The sequence below is a fragment of the Oxyura jamaicensis genome, chromosome 2 (assembly GCF_011077185.1).
Source record: "Oxyura jamaicensis isolate SHBP4307 breed ruddy duck chromosome 2, BPBGC_Ojam_1.0, whole genome shotgun sequence".
NCBI lineage: Eukaryota > Metazoa > Chordata > Aves > Anseriformes > Anatidae > Oxyura > Oxyura jamaicensis.
Genome location: NC_048894.1, coordinates 84965826 through 84991236, shown reverse-complemented (window position 1 = coordinate 84991236; position 25411 = coordinate 84965826). Strand labels below are relative to the sequence as shown.

Sequence of the window (25411 nt, the reverse complement as noted above, 5' to 3'; positions counted from 1 at the left end):
ATTCGAGTATCCCAAACATTTACACTGCAGCAACCTGAACAGTTGGACTCAGTTCACCCTCTACAGGCCATCTGTGACTTCATACTCTGTTGTCATGCCTCCCTGTCATCTCTTTCCCTGGCTGAAGGGCTAACTTGGTGTTCTTTTGGAAGTCATTCTGTACCTTTGATCTGCTTTGTTGCCTCTCTCTGTTCTGAAAGAAGTTTTCCTTTAGACAGTATGAAAGGAGAGTCTGTAAGATAGAAAATCCATTAATGCTTCATGACGTGCTTATTTAGTAAGAAAAATAGGTCACTGTAATTCTGATGACCCTGAGTGAAGGCAGGGGAGGTGTTGAGCCTGATCCTCAAAACCAGTGGAAATTATCTGAAGTTACTAGCAAGGAAATGAAAAGTCTGTCCTGAGAAGGACCAATGCAATTTTGAGGTGAAGAGTTAGTGTTTCAATTAACAAAATACACATTTTTCTGTAGTATGTGAATGTGGCTTGAAATAACTGTTTTACATCAATTTACATCAAGTAAGGTAAAGATATTTGCTTTTCATGCCAGAACTTAAAATGTCGAGGCCTGTTTCCATCAACAGTAGTGGAGAGAAGAGTGACTGATTATACTCTATTATGCTGAAACCTGAACGGTTGGGATTGTGTCCACAGGTCTGTTGCTTATTTTTTGTGTGTGGTGCTTTGTTTTGATTTTATTTGAGTTCAATTTGAACAATGCCAGTTTAAGAGTTGCCAAGGTGAATCCTTTATTTTCCTGACTAACTGGGGTGGTCCCGGTTGACTGGAGTGTGACTCCAGTCTACAAGAAGGGCAGGAAGGAGAATCCAGGAGGGGCAAGGAGAATACAGAAGGGCAGGAAGGAGAATTACAGGCCTGTCATTCTGACCTCAGTACCAAGGAAGATAATGGAGCAGATAATCTTGAATGTCATCATGTGGCACATATAGGGCAACCAAGTGATCAGATGCAGCCAGTGTGGATTTATGAAGGGCAGGTCCTGCCTGCTTAACTCAACACCCTTCTATGACAAGATTAACAGTTCCCTAGATAAGGGAAAGGCTGGTGATACTGTTTTCCAGGGTTTTAGTGAAGTATCTGAGTTTCTCACAATATTTTCCTGGAGAAACTGGCTGCTTGGTACCTTGGACAGGGTTTGCTGGGTGAAGAGCTGGCTGGGTGGCCAGACTGTGAGTCATAGTAGAAGGAATTCAATCCATTTGATGGTCCATCACTGCTGGCGTTCCCCAAAGCTCAGGACTAGGGCAGGTTTTGTTTCACATTTCTATCAATGATCTGGATAAGGGGATCAAGTATACTCTAAGTTTGCAAATACCAAGTTAGGTGAGACTTGATCTGTTTGTAGTTAGGAAGGCTCTGCAGAGGGATCTGGATAGGCTAGATCAATGGACCTAGTCCAATTTCATGACCTTAAACAAGGCTAAGTGCTGGGTCCTATACTTGCATTAAAACAACACGATGCAGTGGTATAGGCTTGCAGGGGAGTGGCTGGATAGCTGCCCAGGAGAAAACCTGGGGGTGTTGGTCAACAGCCAGCTGAACGTGAGCCAGCAGTGTGCCTGGGTGGCCAAGAAGGCCAATGTCATCCTGGCCTGCATCGAACTGTGCCAGCAGGACTAGGGAGGTGATGGTCCCCTTGTATGTGGCACTGATGAGACCAGAATTTTGTGTTTGGTTTTGGACCCATCGCTATAAGCACGTTGAGTTCTTCGAGCACATGCAGAGAAGAGCAACAAAGCGGGTGAAGCAGGTCCTATCACTTGCTACCTTTTCTCAGGTAGCAAGTGATAGGACACAAAGGAACAGTCTCAGGTCATGACGGGAGGTTTAGATTGGATGCTGGGAAAAGTCTCTTCACAGAGAGGGTGGTCATGCATTTGAAGAGGCTGCCTGGGGAAATGGTAGAGATGCTTTAGGGACATGTGGACATGGCACTAAAGGACATGGTTTAGTGATAGGACTTGGCAGGTCAGGTTGATCGTTGGACTTCATGATTTTGAATGCCTTTTCTAACCTGGATGGTTCTATGATTTTTACATATATCTTTCTGTACCTGTGAGATGCGAGAAATCAAAATCGAAATCATATGTGTTGGCAGGTAAAGTCTCCTTTCTAGACTAGGAGAAATAATTTAATATTCCTGATTATCCTAAGACAAATGTATTTCTCAGTAAAAAAAAAAAAATCTGCTCAAAAGAAATATAAATGGGCATGAAGTAAAAAAAGACACCACGTCTGGCTGATAATGCAATTACTGGCTTGTTAACTGGATGGCAAAAGAAGGTATGGTAATTGTGTAGCTACTGATGAGAGAATTTTCAGAATACATTATGTATGTTTTGCCTCATCCTGACAAATTCAGTTCACAAAAGACTAGGAACAATGGGCAGCATCTCAAAGGGCTGCTACACTTCAGATTAGAGCCTTCCATTAAGCATTGAAAACATCGATCAAAGTAAAACTGTAGCATGTATGGCTTGAACCTCATGCTTTCTTGAACTCAGATTTGCAGATATGTTCATATTATGGGCACCAGATAGTTTACAGTATTTTTCAAGTAAAGATCATGGTATATTCTAAGGAATATATCAACATTTTAGCTGTAATGATTTTTTTTGTTAGCTAAGGTCTTGGCAGTACTTGTATGTGTACATGTAAAATTGTATATATTGTATAGATAAATACTTGTATTTTTCCCTCTTCCTTAAACATGTAATTTAAGTAGCAAATCAAAGGCTCTAGACTGTATTTTGAGAATAATACTTCCATACTACACTACTGTGTTTCTCCTGTGGCTAGCAAGGTCTTCTGGTTAGGTTTCTGCCTAAGTTAAGTTTCTGTTCAAGTATAATCTATTTTAGATCAGTGAGTCCAAATAGAATCAAGGACACTTCTATCATGGGACTTTTGTAGAAGTCTGAACCCAAGTATGGAAGTCTTCTGTCCTCACAATAGGTTTCTTCATTAAAGGCTGCACTTTTCTATGAGTTAGGCAATAGAGTATCAGACTGAAGTTAAAACACAGATCACATAGGGAATGCAGAGTTCCAGATAATCAGGCTTTCAGAAGGAAGTCTTAGACACGCAAATAATGTATATACCTCCTGAATAGATTGAGGGTATTGATACTCAGTTTTCTTGTATTGCCTTTTTTGGGGGGGTGGGGAGAGGGTTACTGAGGTGAGGGACAGTGCTAAACCCTAATATACTTGAAAAAACAATTTCTTTTTTTTAAAAAACAGATATTTTTAATTAATCCTTTAGAAGTTAGTAATTCTCTTTCCCTCCAACATTTACATAACTATACTCTAGTAAGCTTTTGAAAGAGTACAGCAAATATGATTAATATTCTGTTGTGGCAGCCAGCTTTGCCTGTTTCATTATTTTGGTTTGCCTTGTTTTTCCCTTTTCTTGTAGTGCTACGCAGAATTAAATTAAAAGATATTCAGCAGAAACTCTTCAGTTTAAGGAGCTTGTTGAGCTGGATTTAAAAAAAAAAAAAAAAAAGCCAAAGCTGTATTCAGTTGCATAACTGTTTTCAACTTTGTGTTTTCTAACAAAAGAGAAGTGATAAGAGTTCATCAGTGTCAAGGTACAGTGCTTTGGGATTCAGAGGAGTTGACCTGTATCTCTGGCTTTCTCTCTTGAAGTCATACTGATTTATGTTAAGATTCATTTTTAAAGTGTCATCTTTCTCTCAATACCTCCATTTCTTACATCTCTTTATTGATGAAATGCTGATTTTAATATTCATCTTCATACGGTTTGACCTTAAACCTGATATATAACGTTTGTAACATGCTATTCTTGTTTGAGCTCATACCTGGAGGAGGTAAAGAAAGCTTTATATTTTGTCATATTCTTTTATACTCTTAACAGACATAATGAATATTGTGTATTTTTTTATTCTTTATGTGGTTCATAAAAGTCATATTGCTTTCTTAAGGATTTCTAAAAATCAATGTAACTTAATAGGTTTAATTATTGCAATTTTTGTTTTTCTCCTTCAGCACTGTGGGAAACTTAATTACTTTTCCCCTGGAACAGGAGGTGCACTGTACCATCAGTATGAGCCTGGAAATCATTATAACTTGTCTAGGGCCAGAAAGTGCCTTAGGGTCCTAAGTGTGCTGATCAGGCAGAAATAGAGGTTAATGTACAGATTAAAAAGCTAGAAGGAACTGTGACAATCACCAGGGCAAGCAGATCCCACAGAAGACGCCTGTGAAAGCCTATCTTGTTCTCAGTTTTAGTGACACAAACTGACTTGCAGTCACAGGGTTTGGTGGATAAGCAGGCCAACCAGGGGTGAGTCTTCCAAAACCTTTGGAGGATGGGGCTTCTCTGCCATGCTAGCTGCACCTCAGTAGACTTAATTTTGAGAGAAGTTTTACGGACTTGCTCAAAAGCAAAGCTTAGGCTCCAGGTGGTTGGAACTGCTTCATGCATAAAAACTCAAGGAGAGAAAATGATTGGCAGAAGGAAAAAGGGTGAGAGAAGTCAGAACAAAAGTATCCTGAGTTGGTTGTTGCCAGATGTGACTGAGGTGTAAATAGGCTGTTTCAATTGAAATGAACTAGGATCAAATTTTCAAAGATATCTGTGGGCCTAAAAGCCATTTTGGAAGAATATATTGGGTGTTTTGATCTCCATGTGAGCTAGGCACCTAGGCATCTTGAAAATCAATTTTCCATTTATCTTCCAATGAGTTGTGAGGTTTCAGGATCTAGTGCTTTTAGAGTGGGACAAGACTACTGTAGGCTGTGGTGCCGAGTAGGCCTTTTGGTCTGAAGACCGTCATGTGAAGAAGCTGTTGAAGCTTTGAATACAAAGCTACATAAAAATGATTGATAACCAGGTGAAAAAGATTAGGAAATAATCTTGGGCAGCAGCTTGCAAGTGTTGTTCAGATCAATATTATGTTCCTCGCCTAACAATTCTTATATAGGTTGCTGGCTCCCTGTCCCTCCATGAAGTAAGTGTGGATGTTGATTGCTTTTGACAAACTTTGAAGCAGTACAAAAAGGGGGGGGGGGGTGGGGGGAAATTGTTTCTACTCTTACATAATGGAGCTTCTAAAGAGCTTTTCTGTATCTGCCTTGACACAGTTATAGCCTTACTTTAAAATCCAGACTCATGTGTTTCTCTTAACATAGACGAACTTGATTCTATTTTGTGAGCTGATTTTTCCTGTCAGAATTAAAGCTTGGAAATGTTTGCTGTGATCTAGGTCATGCTGACCTTAATTAAAGATGGATTCACCATGTGTCAGGTAATGTTACAGACTATTTCAATAGTCCACTACTGCAGTAGTTCTTAAAAAACAAAAAACAAAACAAAACCCTAGCAAATGAGCACAGCATAGGCAAGATAAAAGACATGCAGTTAATTTGTTTCCAAAACATCTTTATTCAAATGTGATTTAAATTTCCTCAGTTATGGAAACATTTCCCATGATATGATTGAAGTTCCTTTAACTACCATAAACAGCCTAGATGGGAGATAATCTGGAGTATTTAATTTGTTTGTTTGTTGTTAACAATAATAGCAGGCATGTCTAGTCTAAAATGCAGTACGTGAAACTTAGTCATTTGCCACCTACTCTCCCTTTTGTGTATTTTTTTCTGCAGTTCATGTATTTCTGTTCTGTGCAGCCTGTAATTTCTTCTTTGTCTGGGGACCCACTGCTGTAGGATCTTGGCACACTGCCTGGGGATCACATGAGGAGAGAGGAGTAGTCTCTCCTGTAGGATGAGAGGAGAGTGTACAGTCCTTGTTGGATACCACATTGCTTAGCTACTCTGTCATACATCTGTATCCCCAAAATATAGTGAAAAGCAAGATGGTTGGCAGCTCTGCATCTGGTTAATTTCTACTTTTTCTGTCATGGCTGTAAGGTCATTGATTTTTCTTTGGGGCGAAAAAAAGGCCTATGGAGAAAAGGCCTTGTTTGAGAGGCAGCATATGATACTCGTGCTATTTAATATCAAATTATTGAAACATGCTATCAAATGTTGACAGCGTAAAAATGATTTGATTATGTTCAACAAAGTATTACTTCTGGGAGACATTTAGACTCCCAGATTCGTCTTACAGATATGTCTATAACTGTAATGCATTTCCTTAAAAACATCTGTGATAGTTGGGTGGTTTTTATTACCACCTTGATCGGCATCGTGTTCCAGCCTGAGCACTGTCTGGTCTTACCACAAACTCTTCGAGGCAGTTGATTTACTCGTAATATTTCTCCAGAGTATGAGTAATACAGAAGCTAATGCAATGAATGAAATCATTTCCTCATTTTAAAACTTCTTTAATTTTCTTCTGCTGTGAGATGATTTCTCTATAATTCTAATTTCTTTTTTCACTTAATACTATATACTTATTTGCACAAATTCTTCTATTCCTTTATACTTCAGTTCTTAATTATCTATCTGATACTAGTCTGTAGTTGTGGTGAGAGACTAATTATTTCTTACATACATAGAGAAAATTTTAATGGACTTCCAGCTTCTCTGCTACAATTTATTTTTAGATGTTCTTAACCATATAAAATGATAATGGGTTGGGTTGTGAGGTGTTTTTTTTTTTTTTTTTAATTTGGGTTTGAGTTTCCTACTGGTAGTTGTTCAGATATATACATTAAGTATTTTCAAGCTGACTATAAGCATGTTACTTAGGGGCTTTGGATTGAACATTAAATGAATGTTGGAAGATGAGTGGTGGTGGAGCACCTCCCATTGGAAAACTCTCTGGATTTCGAGTACTTGGAAGATGGAAGCAAGCATGCAATTCTAGGAGGGTTTAAGCATCCTCTTTAAAGGGGAAAGATACCCAGTTCTCTCATAAGTTAATTATGTTGGTCATTCCAAATAGTGAAACACCTACAAATTGTGTGGTGTAAGAAGCAGCATTAAGACTTAAAGAAGGAATCCTTGCTATTTTTTCTACTTTATTTTTAGCCTTATTTATTACATAAAAGGCTTGATTTTCAGTTCACTACCTGTTATTCCATCTTTCTTCTGGTAGCTTTTGAACCTATTGAGTCATTTCAGCAAAACTTGCCAAAATATGAAAAAATGACATTGAAATATATTCAGAGATGATTTATGTTTCATTAATAAATTTTATGAAGCCTGGTAGGTAATACGGAAGAAATTTCATGAAGGCTTATAGAAAGTACAGGAGAAATATCCTAGCAATACTCATGCTGAGGAAATGGGAAGATAAATCTACTGTCACAGAATTAACTTGGCAGCAGGCTTGTACTGAAGTAAATATGTATTACACATCTTAGTCTTTTTTTAGATTTTTTTTTTTTGTTTTTAGTGTGAGGAAGGTTAATTACTTAGATAAGGTTGAGGTTATCTCAAAAATGAGAAGTGTGATTCACAATTTCTGGGATAACACTTGATATTTTAATTTGGATGAAAGTATCAGTTATTTACAGGTTCTGGTCTCAAAACTCAAGCCAAACCTGAAGTTACCTTTTAGTTTTACCTAAATGTACATCTGAGGAAGTTTGTAGGTTTGTTCCATTCTGTTCCAATTAATTGCATATTCAAATGTGTTCAAACAGTTTTAGTAGTAGAGAAATAACATGATCCCTGATGCACATGGAAATATAAAATAACTCTAACTCTTCTCCCTGCAGGCAGAAAGGGGAGTGCAGTGGTTGTCTGGTTCCTCCTGAGTGAAGAGAATGAGCTCCCTTCTGGCAAAAAATATTTTATATTAAAAATAAGAAGGCATTAATCAGTCCATGATATTGATTGTGCATTGCACAGAAGTGTTCTAAAGGGACCATAACTTTGATTCTTGTTTCTAGTCTATTTTTTTTTGATTCAGGAATTTACAGTTTAGGATCTGTTTTCATCCACACTGGCATATAGATAGGCTCAGATATAAGTTCAGAGCTGAGTAAAATAAATCCATCCATTCCACAAAACAGCCTGCAGCAATAAGAAATCTTAATAAGAAAAGGAATATCTTGTTGATGCCCACAATGCTGATAGCAAAACCTAAAAAAAATTGTACATACAAATTAGAAGAAAGTGCCATATAACTGCAAGTTCATAACTTCATGTTTTGTATGGTGTCATTCCCATCCACAAAGGGACTTTTTACTAAATTTACTGTAGCACTGAAAAATGTGGAACATCTGCTGATACCTGGAATAAAAAAAAAATCAAACTATTTTTTGTATTGATTCTCCATTGTTTCAATGAAATCTTAGCTTTTTTTTTTTTTTGTAATTGGGATGTTTCTTGTAAAAATGCAGTTTGTTTTTCTACTTATAGATTTTTATGAAAAATATTTGAGGTTCTGCTTAGTATAGACAAAGTATCTGAGGGTACTTGAGATTTGTTTCTTTTGTTCATCTGTAGTATGTTCTTCACAGTAAGAACATGAGGATTTTTCATGAGGATTTAAATACCTTTTACCTTTCAGAGTATTAAATATGTCAGTCATTTAAGAATTAAGTTTTACCCTTGCTTCCTAAGGAAATGTATGCAATTGCTCTTAAGTCTGTCTAGTTCTGCACGCAAAAAACTTTAATTCATGAACTTACACCATCAGCTCTGAAGCAGAAATAGAAATCTGAAAGATCACTACATTCCTTTATAAAAAATGTGAACTTTCATGACAGACCCTGAATTAGAGCTCTTGCTAAGACCAGTTTGGAAGATAGCAATTTTTACCCAGCCTGACCAGGCAGCACCTAGAACTAAGATCACTAGTTCTAGGCCAATTATTAACAGTCACTGGCCTGTGTGAGGAGTTGGAATTATTTCATAAATAAGCAAGTTAAGGGGTAAAAAGAACCTGTAGGAATCCAGAGTTCATTTATTTTACTACTCCCAAAACTGCTTGGTTTTGAAAGGGCAGTTGCTGTATGGGCAAACTATCTCCTCTTTGCAGTTCCATCATTTGTCATGTTAGCTATCATGTGGCTATGCCATTGTGGGAAATTAAATGTATTAAAATGTTAGAACTCCAACTTCCTACATTTGTAGGTGTGGAAAAGTGAAATATGACTATGCAGGGTTCTCTGGGCAAGACTGTTGTATGCAATAACTGGAGAACCTTCTAATACATTACTAAAATGGCATAGTATATGGTGGCCATGCAAATTAATAGCTTTTTCTATGGCTGAGCATATCCTTTTTTAAATGCTGTTTTTCACTTTCTTTTAACTGTACAGTGTTGTTCTGTCCAGCTGAACTTTCCCTGATTCTAAAACCTTAAAGATTCCAAAGAAATATAAAATTGTTTCCTGGCTTGGCTAGTCATGCCACAGACCGTCAAAAGAAAGGTCCAATGGGAAGAGAGATTATTCATCTTTGCAGAGCCAGAGAAATTGCACCTTGGCCGTGATACAAGATTTTCCTCTTTACTCCCATTAATGTCTGTGCAGACATTATAAATTATAGCTTTCCTTGTCCACCCCTCACCTTCCATTTCCTGAGCTTTCTCATTTAGACTTTAAAAGTTTTCTTTTTTTTTTGGTGAAAATTCTGTTCATCAAAGAACTGCAGTAAGTATCCAAAGAGTATCTCAAAAAAAAAAAAAAAAAAATGCAATGAAATAAACTAGTGGCTTTCCAGTTAGGTGAACTCTGTAGAGAGCATTGATTTTTATTTGAATATGGTTACTAGGTTATTCAACTGATTTGTCTTTCAGTTCAGAATTAGCCTATATTATAACTCCTTTATTTGTATGTAGCATAGTACTTCCTTGTATACACATACATTTGTAGGCAGCTTTCATTAACTGAACTAGGAAATTACATTATTAAAGTGCAATCTATACAACAGACTGTGTTTTCTGAGCAACTCAGTTGACTTTACAACTCTCTTGAGAAATTAGTCATAGCTACTTAACTTTGTCTTCATTTGCTTTTAAATATAATCTATTTTGTTAGTTAAGCACTAGACATCAGACCATTTTATCTTCACTGGTACTAAAAAACACATCTGCCTGAATGTAAAAATACAATTCATAAAATGCTGTATTGCCTGGAAGTGTACACAGTGTTCTGTAGATCAAAAGAAGGGAGAGATTAGGCATGGTCGATCAGGCATCCTTGAGTGACTAGAGGTGCGAACTAGTACTTGGAGTACTTAGAGATGCTTCTCAGTGGTCCCTTGGTGTTCCTCGCATTAATTTTTTATTTATATTTAGATCACATTTTGTAGACATTGAATTTAGGTATTGATTAAGCAGAAAACCTTGCCACAGTGTTTTTTTTTTTTTTTTTTTTTTTTTTTTTTTTTTTTTTTTCCCCTCCAAACATTGTTTGTAAGGTTCTAGGTTCATGCAGTACTGTCTTTAAGGTCATCCTATGCTTTTTATGCTGGTGAGTTACCATTGCTGGTTAGACCTTTTTTGTTCTAGTTCTAAGTCTTGTCTACCTTGACAGGAGCCGGAGCCCAAACCATGTTACATAAGCTATTAAGGTACCCCTTAATTCCGTTATACAGGCTTTTGATTACAGCTTTTTCTGCACAATTGATAAGAGCTTTCATCGCAAAATGAAGAGTGTTTCCCACCAGAAAAGCCACATCTTCTGTTATTCTCTGAAATGGATCTGCTGGGTGGGGAGGGAAAGAGAGGAAAAGAAATGGGCTTGTAGGGTTTTAGCCTAGAGAAATGACAAGGTAGAAGGCTACTCTGACTCAGGATTTCATTCTAATAAATGAAATGATGCGGAGCATGGAGTCTTCTTGGAGCAGGTGCCTGACAGAAGGACGGGAGGAATTTTTATACAATTTCATGCTGATTAGAAGAGTAGATTAGGAAGTGGCAAGCTTGGTTAAGTTTCCCTTGGTCCAAAAACATTTGAATTTGTTCTTTCCAGGAGAATGCATATGAGAATTTACAGCAAACCTTGGATGGTGCTCATCTCCACCTCATGTGTTGAAACTGGACTGCTGTTAAGGAAAAAATAAATCAAGATTTAGGAGAAGAGAAACTCAGAACTATTTGTATTTTCCATTAAAACTTTTATAGCTGATTGTTTCTTTCAATAACTCTTATTGACGAAAACAGAAATACTTGCTCAAGCAGCAGAGATAAAACAGCTGTTGGTCTGAGTTAGAAACCATTTCTTTTCCTGGATTTTTTTTTCTACGTCACTAACTTAGTGACACATTTCTGAATGAAATCCATGCTAGCCACAGGAATTAACGATATTTTGAACACAGTTTTGATCTACATATTGACTTACATTCTTACGTGTTACGTCTACACTAAGTATGGCAATAGGCTTTAAGCAGCCTAATTCAGGTGCTGGAAGCCAGCACAGAGCTTCATGTGGGCTGAATTACCCCATTGAGAATATGAAAAGCCTGGTTAATTAGCTTCCTTGCCTGTCAGTCACTTGTTTCCATCTATTTTCTCACTTCAGCTGGTTCAGTCATAAAACTGTAATCTGTTTTTCTATGGCTGTGAAGATGATACTCATAATTTACTCCTCCATCTAGCTATCTCAGTATATTTTTTAATTTTGGTTGGTTGTATTCCTGAAGTTTTGCAGTAGTCAATAACTTCATTAATTTGGTTAGTATGTTTAGCAAGTTCATATGCAACTTTTGAAGATCTATCTGTACGTAGAGATTTGTAAGGCTGCACCCATCCAGTGATTACCCCCTCAGAGAGAGCTAGACATACTGGGAAGAGTCCAATGGAGGGCTACCAAGATGATAAAGGGACTGGAGCAACTCCTATAAGGAGAGGCTGAGAGAGCTGGGATGGTTCAGCCTGGAGAAGAGAAGGCAGTGAGCCTTGGAGCAAAAAGGCAGTGTAGGTAAATACCTGAAGAGAGGGTATATAAAGGAGATGGAGCCAGGCTCTTTTCAGTGGCACCCACTGCCAGGACGAGAGCCAGTGGGCACAAGCTGAAATATAACAGGCTCCCTCTGAACATCTGGAAATGTTTTTTTTTTTTGCTGTGCAGATGGCTGAGCACTGGCATGGGTTGCCCAGAGAGGTTGTGGAGTCTCCCTCTTGGAGATCTTCAAAAGTCAGCTGGGTATAGTCATGAGAAACCTGCCCTAGGTGGGCCTGCTTGAGTGGGGGAGGGGGAGGTGGGGTTTGTACAGATGACATCCAGAGGTCCCTGCCAACCTAACCGTTCTCTGATTCTGTGACACTTCATGACAGCATCAATAATTGATTTTGGCTAATATGAGTTTATACTTTATCGCAAAAACTTTCCACTGCATATCTGAGAATTTTCTATGCCCGACAATCTTTATTTTCAGGCATTTGTTCTCATTTAACAATTTCATTTCAAAAACAAGCTGTGGCTGTCAGTTTGTACACACTACCATTTCACTGTAATCTCTCTCAAGTTCTTTTTTCACTAATCCATGTCTGCTGAGAAGAGCACCATGACATTACTGACATCAAAGCAGAATCAAGCAGTGATGATTTAAAATGAAATATAAAACTGTTGTGAATTCAAAAGCTTTTCTGTATTCATCTCTTTTGCACCCAATTCAGAAGAGATGTTACATTTAAACTATTTTTATCCTGATTTTAAGCAAACTTATTTCTCACGTTCACGTACTGTTGTACACATAGAGCATCTGATGCTGTAAGCTTGAAAGAAATTTTATAGGTTTAGCTTTCTGTGTTAGGCAAATGCGGTGTTTTGACAGTAGCTAAAAGCGTGTTCTAGAGGAAAGAGGTTACCTCTTGCAATGTAAATTGCTTAGCCTCAGCAATGTTGATGTTTATAGCTGACTGACAGGTGGTTGTGGGTCAGGGTGAGATAAAGTGCAAGTCTGGATGTTGACATTAGTGTCTTTTTACCCTTTAATCATATGTCACTCTAAAAGAAAACGTATTTCCAGAATAAACTGGCAATTGTGGCTTCTGGTGTTGTTTCTAGGAGCCATAGCTATCATTTTACAGCAGTAGATCATGCTCGCACCTAAATAATACTCAAGAGTAGATATAGAACGTGAGCTGAATTTATTTTTTGGTAAGTGTATACCTCATAGAATAGGCAAATGTTGTTCGTTATTGTTCTTATTTCATCCTAAATGAAAATAGAATAATTGTTGGGGCTTTTCCACTGATTGTGAAGGCTTTTTGAAAGGTGAACCTTTGCTAGGAGTCAAACAAAAGCAAAATATGTAATTGCTGCAGCAATCTTTCATTGCAGATTAGGACTGTAATCTGCTAATTTAAATAAATTTCTTGACACATTTTTTTTAACCCCCTAGATATTGGCAAATGTAATCATTTTCATCTGTGGAAACTTGGCAGGAGCATACCACAAACACCTCATGGAACTGGCACTGCAGCAGACGTATCAAGACACGTGCAACTGCATCAAATCCCGTATCAAGTTGGAATTTGAGAAGCGGCAACAGGTAAAGTCACACCCATGTTTGGGTCTGTTTTGATGTTTTCACACTATCACCTCCCTCATTTATCACTGTATGATCATGTTTGTCAGTGCAGGAACACTTACTGAATTACTGAAAGTGATTTGATGAAATATACAAATTTTTTTGTATGGGGTTTTGCACAATTTCCATCTGAATATAAGATGGCATTATGATTATTTGTGTGGTCATATGCATATTTTCTTCTTCTTTCTTTGTTCTTCTATTTGTTTTATGAAAATATTTTGTTATAAGGGAAGTGGAAATGCTATATAGATTGTTATTGTTTGTTGTTGTTGTCCTCATTGGATGAGCTGTGTGATGTACTTGTATGCTTTGGGAATCATCAGTTCTTCGTGCCCAAGACTGGTACTGTAAAATCATTGCCAGAAGATATTACTGCACAGTTTTTGAAAAGTATTTGAAACTGCAATACTGATGAATCATGTGATATAGTTCTAGGGGTCAGGTATGTTAAGAAGAGCTAGGGGAATTGCATAATGAGACTATCTGTCATTTATTGTAGCAGCTGAATAAAAGACTTCTCTGATTGCTTTATATAGTTCTTTGTCTCTTTGCAACTTCTTTACTGTGCCTATCATCCTGACAGATAGGTGTTTCATTTAAGAGAATTTGAAATACAAATTAGTTCATCAAGTAGTAAAGAAGATAGGTGTACGTTGCTCTCAAGGTCACCAGACTGAAACTTCTATGAACTGTTAAGGGTCAGAGAATAGAGCTCACTGATAAATATATCAAATTAATTAAGGCATGTACACACGTAAGTGCATTGCAGGTCTGCATTTGGACATTTTTGTTGCTAATAACAGATGGATAAATGACTCATTAAACTGAAGTAAGTAAAGTATTCAATGAATGTTAATGATTTTTCTGACCTGATAAACAACTGGATCATCTGATCTTCTTACGTAGATTTCTTGAGCCTTTATCCTCTCAACCCTGTAACGTGCATCTTAACCCGTGTCACAGTTTTTGCAGCTAAAAAGACAAGGGGATGCATATCCTTGTCATAACACTTACAAATGCCAGATATTTAAATGTGAAAAGGTAAATGAGGATTAACTCGAGAAGAACTCTTCTCCAGGGTGATGTACTTCTGTGTCTGCAAGCTTTAGTCCAGAAGTGGATGTGCTTCAGTCTGTCTTTTAATACTGTGTGTTTGCTAAGATGATCATCCCCATTGTTAGCATTCAGGTAGCAAGTCAATAATATTGATGACTATTTATAGAGGATAGAGATACATTGAAACACAAGGAGCAGGTGCATACTAAAAAAACCCTGGGTTTGATCAAAACCTTTATTAGTCTGTGAAAGGTTGTAGTCTGACCCTTGAAACCATGTCTTTTTCACACACACAAAATAATAATTCAGTGAGAAGCACCACAAGCTACTTTTACACAAGTGCAGAGCGTAGGATGTGCTTCTAAATGCTCAAGGCTCTAGATCAGATTTGCACTCATGGACATCATGTCTTTTGTGATTGTTTATGTAGGAGGTAAAATTCATATTCCAAATTGCTCCATTAATTTCCTCCTAATTTGTTTGAGAATAGAGCCATCCAGATGCAGTTGGCTGTTGCTTTCAATTGTTTTCTTTGTCTTTGAATAACCTTTCTGTGAACACCATTTTTATTATATTAGTAGATATGTATATTGAATTACCACTCAACAATTATTCTAAAGAACTTGAGAGAAACACTGAATTCAGTATGTTCAAGGGAGACTAACACGTGTTAACATCTGGTGAAACAGGGGTGTGTGTATATATACTCAGATACAAGTTAGAAGTATTGTATCTACACTGCTGTGTATTTCTGTGAAGGCACAGCAAAGGCTGGCTGCTCTCAAAGGTGATGACATCTCCCAGCAGGGTTGGGGTCTCACCAACCTTGTCCCACAGTACAAGGTGAGCTGGGCAAAACCAGTACTGGCTGCAAGGGTCAAGTGAGAGTCCAGAACATCAAGAAAGTTTGTGGTGATGAGATCTGAGGTCAAGAAGGAAGGTCAGGGTCAGATTCAGCAATTGCTAGGCAAGTCTGAGGTGAAGCTGGGATGTTAACCAAGGACCAAGATATGATGGGGTCCACAGCCAGATCCTACAGCATAACTCAGGCAGGGCTGAAGACCCAGGGCTGAGCTGAAATGGGGCTTCTAAGCCCAAGGGCAGAGGCAGTGGCTGGAGGCCCAGGTGAGGCTGTTAAGGCCTATGAGTGTACTCAAGGCCTTCACAATTTCATATGATTTATTGCATAGATGTAATACTTAGGCTTGATTTGGGTTTGCCCTGTATAATATGTGCTTGCCTACAAGTGTATAGATGTTTGTGTATTATGAGCCCTGTCTTTTATGAACAGTTTTTTTTTTTTTTTGTGCGTGTGTGTGTGATTTAATCCCATTAGTGTTGTGAGAATCAGCTTCAAACTCCTGGGGCAAAAGGCGTTATTTTGGATGCCTGCTTTGGTGTTTCTCACATAGCTTTTCTAACTTTTCAGTGTACCTAAAAGGATTTGTGAAACTATTCTGACCTCTGTAGATTTGAACCATTATTTCAAGATACATATTTAAAATAGCCTCTCTTAACATTATTTGTCTCACTGATACAGCCTGGCTGACAGTTTGTAGGGGTAATGACTCACTAACACTGAGTACAAGATCTTGATGCTGACAAGTAGTTAACATAATTGCTCTTCTCTCTTTCTTCTGGTGCTTTGTATTATAAGGCATAGGAATAGTCTAAGAAGTGCTTACAACAGAGCAGAGAGATGTTTGTAAGGTGTTGGTGTTCAGTGGGTTCTCTAAAATGTTATCTCTAAAAAGGAGGCAGTATAATGATGGTTTTGGAAACAACACTCAGGTAGCAGATGGAAATGAATGAGGTTTTAAATCATTGAATGGCATTTTAATTTTTTCACTGAAACATGGTCAACCATTCATTACAAGCACTGCAATACTTCAAAATTGTCTTAAAATGAATCCAAAACAGAAAGACCTCATGCATTTCTGAGACTTGAGGCCATTAGTGAAGAACAGAAACATTTGAAATATATTATTTGGAGTGGATATTATAAAATGTGGATTCTTCTAAGTTCAATTAATGCATTTTTAAAATGTAACCTATTAATATTTTCAGGAACACAGCACAGTTTTTCTGAGGGAATCCTGGCTTTCTTTCTTTTAGAGTGTGGTTTGGGTTGGAAGGGACATTAAGGATCACCCCCCCCGCCACGGGCAGGGACACCGCCCACCAGATCAGGTTGCCCAAAGCCCCATCCAGCCTGGCCTTGAACACCTCCAGGGACTGGGCATCCACAGCTTCCCTGGGCATGCTAGGAGATCTTCAAGATTCAACTGCATAAATTGTTAGGCCTCAAATATGGTGGGCAAAAGGGAGAACACTACGAATACAGAGCTCAGAATATATTTTGAATCTAATTAATACAATTATTAGCAGTATTTCAGTTACAATAATAGTAACAGTCACAGTCCAAATTATCTAATTAACTCAAAGTGTAAACATCTAAAACGGTTATGAAGAAAACCTTCCAATATCTTCCCTTTTTCTCTGCTGTTGTCCTTAGCCTTGTGTAGACATGCTGCCCAGCCATGCAGGGTTGTCACTGCGAGTGTCAGGCCATGTGATTTGTACTGCGCTTGCAAGGCCTTGGGATGGATTGATAGACAAATAGTTACACAGAAACTGTTTCCCAGTTGCCCATGAACAAGATTTTGAGTGGGACACTTTGTGTGCCCCTTGGGGGCCTGAGGTGACAGTTTTACTGGCCTGAGGGCCAGTGTTACTTGAGCATAAAGCTGTGGGGGGGTGCCAGACCCTGCCCCATACCCTCCTGGCGCAAAGCTGGCACTGGGGAGGCAGCAGGCCCCTGCCCAATGGGCCACGGCTCCCTCCACTAAAATCAGGCCAAGGAAAGCTCAGAGAAGTCTAAATATGGTGTGTGAAATAAAGAGCTTCTAATGTTGTGGTAAAAAGTGTATTTTCTGGGCTACAGAGGCCTTGAGCACTTCATCTATTATTGAACTTAGATCTGTTTGGGTCAAGGTATTGGACAATGGTCCTGAGATCCCTTCCAACCTGCTCCGTCTGTGAGCATGTAGTTGTCTTTAATGTCTTTCTGAATGCTGAAAAATGCATGAATGTTGTGATTTCAAATAGAGGCAAATGAAAAGATAAGTGTCTCCTTGCATCATATCCTATAAAAGAAATGAATGGTGTCTGTATAAGAAATCCTACTGGGTATTAACAAAATTCTTCCAGGTTTCTGACTCTTGCTTACTGAAGAGTAACACAAGAAATATGTAGCCATTTTTATTCCAACTTGTTGATGAGAATAGTAGTAATTTTGCAAGAAGTGTATGTTTGTTGTCAAAAGTGAAGTGATTTGAAAATTGCATAGGGCATATCTGTACCCATTACTACTTCATTAAGTTTATATTTCCCAGTCTCTGAAGAAGTGTTATTCAGAATTGAAATGGATTAAATAAGCATGATGGTATTATGATTAGAAGAATGTTTTCTAATTATTTTTGAGTCTGCAATTAATTTTCCTCAGAGGTTCAATATTTCAACAGAAAATCCAAAACTTGATTAAAAAAAATAATAAAAAAAAATTGAATAGGTTCCTGGTTTTCAGCTGGAGACTTGAAAGTACTTCTTTTGACTACACATTTCAGAATTGTTTCTTTACTGTTTTCATGCTAAGTCATTTCACATGATCAGTATTTTTAAATAGTAAATCAGTACACATTGGTAAATTTAAATTAATGTATGCATTGGTTGGTTTAAACTTAATGGTGTTCTGCATAAAATCTTTAGATACAGATATGTTCAATGCAGATGGGCAAAAAGTAGGTCACTTGTTCAAGGTCCAAAATATAAATTTATGAACCTGCTTTGGGCACTGAGTTTTGATGGGTCCATCTGTCTTAGTTTGTTTTGAGCTATGTAATGTTTTAGAAAGCACATTTCACTGATAAATTTCATATGGCTAATAACATACTTTTATAGGGTATATCAGTTGCTTATGGTTGAAAATAATGACTATACAATGACTAAATAAAATAACTATATAATATTTGTGATACCTTTCTGCTTTTTCCATCGTAGTTACCTTTCTCATCCTACAGTAGCTGTTTAGTACTGTTATTTCTGTTTATGACCCCTATAATGTGTTTCACAGACATTATAATGGTGATTATGGTTTAGTGTAATGTGTGGAAGAGGTAAAATATCATGTGAAAGTTAGCATTAGCATTGTATAACAATGTACAACAAAGCAGGAAGCTTGATTTAGCAGAAGTGGTAGTAAGGAGAATAACTTAAGTTATTGTAAGTATTAATCTTTCCACTATGCTTCTATATTCTGTAACTGTAATTTGATGTGAAGGTCATTTTAAAATTATTTCATTCAAAAATCACTGTCACATGCACCTTTGCTTTATTAGGTCTATCAGAGAAATGGACGCATATAGAACAGCCTCACAGTTTAATCATTTTTGGAAAGGCAATTATTCTTTTAATTCTGTTTTATCAGTGTCGGTGGTTCAAGATTATTTTTAGCTTTAGACATCAACAAAAGTCTTTGAAATAGGGTGTTTGTTTTTTTTTAAGGAGTTGTTACTGGTCTGAGCTGGACAAATTCTGATAAGAGGTGTATCCAGAATGATGCTTTGTGCTTGTCCCTATTGAGCACCATTTTCTTACTAGAGATTTATTTACAAAGCCCAGTTGATCAGAGCTAGACAACCTGTTTTTCAGCTCTTTACAGGAAAGTCTTGTGTTTTCTAAATATTATTACGGATTGCTTTGTCAGCAAAGTGGTGACTACAATGGAACAATGCTCATTCCAGTCTCTGGAACATGCATTTAATTTCTGAATATTTCTGGGAGGGTGGGCGCGGGGGGGGAAGAGTATTTAATTGCATGGAAAGGATAGAGAATAATTAGGGTTCTCCTGGTAATGTTAGTAGAACAAGTGAAACTTTAACCATCATTCATAGTGACTGTGCAGTAGCTGCTGGATTACCCCAAAGATTTTTCCACTTCTTTAAATAGCTTAATTCTGTTAATAGCATCATTACGTGCACTGTAAATGTATCCTTGACATTTACTCTGCTTTAATAGTGACTATACTGTTCATTCACTTCAATTGTATTTGGAGACATCTCAGTATAGCCTAGATCATTCTGCCTTCTGTCATTCAACAAAGAAAATGGAAATAAGAACGCAATTTTATATTTTCTTTTAGGGTGAGGTGCTAAAGTTTAGTAAGTTCTGTATCTGGTATTAACAAGCATTACCAAACAATTATCTGTCATTTATGGCAAAGAAGATGGTAGTGCTGTGAGAGGCACCTAGAAGTCATTAAAGTTAATGCATTTCTTTTGCATAGATTTGCATATAGCACAGAATTATAATATTTCCTGGATGTGCTTCCCATCCCCTTCCATCCACTCGATTATAATTCCTGCTTCTTCTTCTTTACTTCTGCAAATGTTTCAATACAGTTATTATGAAGCTTTCAGTTTATGGTGAAGCAATTACCTTTTTTCCCCCTTATTTGATTCCTGGTCATGCTACTTGTTGGTTAAATTCATGCTTTCTTAGTGCTAAACACACTGCTGTGATTTTTTTTTTTTTAAAAAAAAGGTCTCAGACAGTAGGCTAGTCAATAAATGTAAAAGTTACTGGCAAAAAGATTTCCTGCTCCCCATGACTTGTGAGTCTCAAAAAGCGACTGTGGAACATCCTTTGTATAGCATAGGCTGACAAATAAGGCACTCCAGGCTTTTATTATCCAGGTCAGGTAAGGCGCTTTACTTCTGTGTCATGACCATGACTTGTAGATCAAAAGACAATAGCAAAGGTATTGATAGAAAGGATTTGTATATATGCCTTGCTGACCAGGGCTTTTTTGAGGCAGAAATGATACTTGGTTCTTTGCTTGCAAATTGATGTACTACATTAGCAACCTGCATCTAATCTTAAGACCTGGAGTTATCCTTTCATAATCTTCAGTGTTTCAAAAATTGCTTAGGGGCTTCTGCCCCGTCGAGGGTGAATCCTGAAGGATTGGTTGGCCCTCTGCCTGCACCTTTTCAGTTTACCCCTTCAGAAAACTCCAGAGATCAATTGGGTGCAGGATACTGCCCATTCAGTGTTTTCTGGGGTCTGAGAGACGACCTAGAAATTTGTAGAGAAATACTATTGACAAAAGACTACTTCTCTTACAGAGCTTTCAGATTTTTGCTCTGCTAAATTGTTTGTAGGTCCTATGAGAGATCCCTTGTGTAGAAATGCTTGCCATGGTTTGAAATTTGCCTTTCACTGGAGGGAATGTATGTTTCATTGTTAGGGGGAGAGGTGTCATCACTGGAAGTCTAGTTATCCATAGAAAGACACTCATAATGTCCACCATTTTGAAATGAAAGGCTTAGCAAACATCTTGGACAAGTATCTACTGCACAGGTCAATAGAGACACTGCAGTTCCTGCATGTAATGCTTTTTTCCTACCTCAGGACTTCATAGAGAGAAAAGGTCCCTTACTATTTTGCAGTGAAGTACATGAGATTTCAGCGGCTTCTTTCAGTGGGTAGATCTGCAGTAATTTATAACATCTAACATCCTCAGATAAATCAATGAGTCATGCTGCTTTGTTTTGTTTTAAAGCAAAATCTGTAGTTTAAGCAGATACTAATTGCCACATTTTCATAGATATCCCAATAATTCTGATGAAATATACAGCTGGCAGGCAAATGTTAATTTTTGTCATGCCACCTGCAATTTTGTCAGCCACATCATGAAAACTAAGATTAATAGCTAAAATGTAGTTCTTTTTGAAAAAAAAAAAAACAGAATATCTTTTGACAGTGAGTCCAAAGTTTTCAATTGTTAATTATTCCCATAATGAATTGCCTCATTTTTTAAATTGACCGTTTATTTCCAGCTACAAGCTGTTTAAGTTCAGCTGGATCCTTTTGTCCTTACCTTCCTTGTTATGTCATTCTTCATCACTCTTCACTGAATAAAATCTGCCCTGCAAATAGGGATTACAGGATATTGTACCTATAGTAACCATACACAGACTCTGTTAACCAAGAGGCCTCTTCCAATCTTTTTTTCACCTACTGAACATCTCGGTCATGTCACATGTCTCATAATATTACAAATAGAGAACATTAAGCTTAATAGGAGGTTCCAGGCATCTGATTATTCTTTTGCCTTTTTATTGAACTCATTTGTGTTTCCTTATCTCATTTTTATAGCAAGCATATCTGAACACACTGTTACTGTTTTCAATGAATATCCGATGAAGAGGTAAAGATCCATGAAATAAGTCTTTTTACAGGTCTGTGGGTCACATTGGCCTTGTTAGCAGCAGCAGCAGCATGCTGGCAAATTCTGCTTATTGGGTTAAATGTGAACGCAATATTCTCCCCAGAATTATTGCTTTCCAATGTATAGGCCTCCATATAGTAAATAGGTGCTTTGATTCTGAATTAGTATCCTTTGGGTATTTTAAATACACTGTGTATTGCTGCTCACCGATATTTATGTATTTTTTTCTAGCATTGTTAATAATCACGTTATTCTTTAGGTCACTTAAGCTGGGAACATTTTAGAGCTGTGTGCTATTGTATTCTTCATTCCTGTTGTATTGTGAGCACATCATACAAGGCAAGGAGTGTTCACCGTCCCATATAAGGTCTTCTCCCCAGTCTGGCTAAGTCTGAACATTTTTCAGAAGTTCATTTCCTTGTCAATGGCCTAGTTAGATGTTACTTCTTACCATTTGCACATTGTCAGTCAATCAACATTCCCATTCTATGGTATTCTCTTCCTCTTCTCTCCCAACCTTCTTTTTAGCTTCTCCCTGAATGCAAAGGGCTTCAGTATGTAGGAAACACCCCTCTGAAAATACGTTATTTCTAGGTATGTGAAACACAAAGCCCATTCCAAGCAGTAGATGTCAAGTTTAGAAACCCATTTCACAGTGCTCTAGGAGTTGAGCTGGTCACTTGCAAGGCAAGATTGCTAATAAGCAAGGAAGAAAGATGTAAGAAGCTGTAGCAGGGTCTCCTCCCACCTTCACTTAGGAGCTGCTTTTCTGCTGATGCTCACCCTTGGTGGAGCCTCAGCCACATGGGGACTTGACCTACACTGCAGCTGCAGTGCAGTTACACCTGTGCCACCTGCCTTGTTGATTTGGTCTCTGACCCACAGACTTGACATCAGGGCTTGTGCTCAGGTGTGCATGCCACAATGTACTTGGCTGGAGATCACTGGACTGCGGCTTACCCTGCTTTACCATCTCCAGAGATGATCTTCACCCTGACTTACTGACAAGACTTCCTAGTTCTTTGTTGGTGAGATCTTGAGGCTTGCCTGCCTTGCTGTGGCTCTTGCCCCCCTCCCCTACTTGCATTCCCTTACAAAACAGCCTGCCCTTGCAATTAGGGAAACTAATGTTTTTTGTACAGTGCTCCATCAGCTCATCTTCAAATGAATTGTGCTTTGACTTGGTTCTTTTATCTAATTTCCTCTTCTAGACAAAAGAAACAAACATCCTCAAAAGCGTTTTGTGGATCTCAGGCAAGGGCTCTATTTCCTGTGAAAGTCACTGGGAGGGTATTTCTCCATGACTGTTCGCTCCTGATTGATAACTTCTAGCTGCAAAGGGCTCTTTTCTAGCTGTGACACCTCTACCTGGACTGTGAGGGTACAGGTCATTCAAGGAAAGCCAAAGACATATATGGTGTTGTGGTTTAACCCGGCTGGCAGATAAACACCACACAGCCATTTACTCACCCTCCCCCCTCCCTCTCTGGGATGGGGGAGAGAAATGGGAAAGTGAAGCGTGTGAGTTGAGTTAAAGACAGTTTATTAAGATAGAAAATAATAATAATATGTACGAACAAGTGATGCACAATGCAATTGCTCACCACCCGCTGACCGATGCCCAGACCAACCCCGAGCAGCCGGCCCCCCCACCCCGGCTAGCCACCCCTATATATTGTTCAGCATGCCGTCAGATGGTATGGAATACCCCTTTGGCCAGTTTGGGTCAGCTGTCCTGGGTCTGTCCCCTCCCAGCTCTTGCTGCACCCCCAGCCTGCCTGCTGGCAGGGCAGAGCGAGGAGCTGAAAAGTCCTTGGCTCAGTGTAAGCATTGCTCTGCAGCAATTAAACCATCAGCATGTTATCGGCACTCTTCTCATCCTAATCCAAAACATAGCACCCTACCAGCTACTAGGAGGAAAAATAACTGTCCTAAGTGAAACCAGGACAACGGAGACATGAAAATACCGTAATACCTGTCAAACAGTGGCCACCATGTGTCCAGAGGATAACGTTGATCCCCTGACTATGTTTTGCTCCATAGCCAAGATAATTCTCATACAGATCTGGGGCTAGCTTTACTTTGCTAGCTGGAGCTAGCTTTACTTTGCTCCTATGTTGTCTTATTTGACATTCACATTCTGAAAAGTTGGTGTAAATGCCAAAATGACGTTGCCTCCAGCTACTGCTGGGAGATGAAGGTCAAGAGAAGGAGGCTCATGTTTAACCACTAGTAGGTATCATGTCCCATATCTCCAAAGGTGTTTTTCAGGATCATTTTCATGAATCTTTTGAATCCTGATGTAGTATGTGATGTTTGCTCTTTCACTCATCCTCTCATCCCAAGATAAGACACAAGGTAAGTTAAGATAACTTTAATTGTCTCGGTATAGATAAGGCAGCTGATTTCAGAACTCTCTCCATCTGTTTCTGCACATTGTTGTGAAACTTGCTGTTGGGTCAGATCTCCACATGAAAGAATTGGAGGGAACTCTGCATCTCTCGAACTCTGCATCTCATCCTCTGGAACCTGACGGTTCTTGGATTTTAAATTATATCAGTGAAGATGATCCTCACGCATGGAAGAACAAGAGTCCATAAAGTTTTTATGGGTGACAACATATTTGTTTTGGCTCTCCTGTAGTCTTGAGGAAGTCACTCTGCATTTGATTCCAAAGTATCCAAGAATTGATAATATCACTTAGGAAAACTTTGTTTACAGCTATTTTGGGATTGTACTTGCCAAACGTGATGGATTTTAGATTTTTTTCATCTGTCTGCAGGATGTTTTCTTAGCAGACTCATTTGGGTTTTTCCACTGGATAGAAATATGTGGAATCTAAACATGATTTTGATTAGTATAATAGGAAACCATTTCAGCAATAGCTTCTTGTTTCTTCCTCAAACTCCTCATGAAACAAGCTGTGCTTTTCACGATGATTGAACTACAGGTGTAGAAGAGGTGGAGGTCAGCATAACTAGCCCCATTTATGCTAGGTTTTACAGGACAGGGTCAGACACTGAATGCAACCAAAGGTTTTCCCATAGTCCCATTCTTTTAGTGTTTTATTTCATAGATGGCATTCATCTTCAGTGCATAGTAGGTATGGAAATGTCTTTGTTTTCTTACACACAGCATAATGTCTCATAGATTTCTTGGGTTTTCCTTTACAAAGAGAAACCCTTTCCTTCCATTTGGGGAAGTCACTGGATTTAGCAATTTGTACTCGGACAGCGTTAGGATTATGATAGTCTTTTGCTTTTAGTCACCAGACTCCTCTTCTTTTTGATGCATTGCTTAGAATCCTGCATGTGATGTACACGTGGATGCTTACTCAAATGAGAGACTATGAGTATGTAGTTTTTCTAGGAAATGAGTTGCCCTGAAAGATGTTCATGGCCTGTGTGCCCTCCTGATTCTCAGAGCCACGTTTTACATTTTTGTCATATTTTGTTCCTTTCTTTTAAAACAAGAATCTTTCAGGTTGAGAGAAATGTACTCAATTTATATGGTAGAAAAGGGCAGGTGATATGGGCAGGTCAAAACTGTTACTGCTAGTGCTAAAAGGTGCCTGTCCAACCTCAGGTGCTTGAGCATATACGTACCTGAAACACCA

General features: G+C 38.3%; 1 protein-coding gene across 2 annotated transcripts in view; it reads left to right on the top strand.

The window, feature by feature from the left end:
- Window positions 1-25411, top strand: part of ADCY2 (adenylate cyclase 2) — a 205666-nt gene that overhangs the window by 81003 nt on the left and 99252 nt on the right. For both annotated transcript variants that reach the window (XM_035319663.1, XM_035319664.1), the window contains exon 4: window positions 13257-13406. In XM_035319663.1, coding sequence (XP_035175554.1) covers window positions 13257-13406 — 150 coding nt within the window. The remainder of the gene's footprint in view (window positions 1-13256; window positions 13407-25411) is intronic.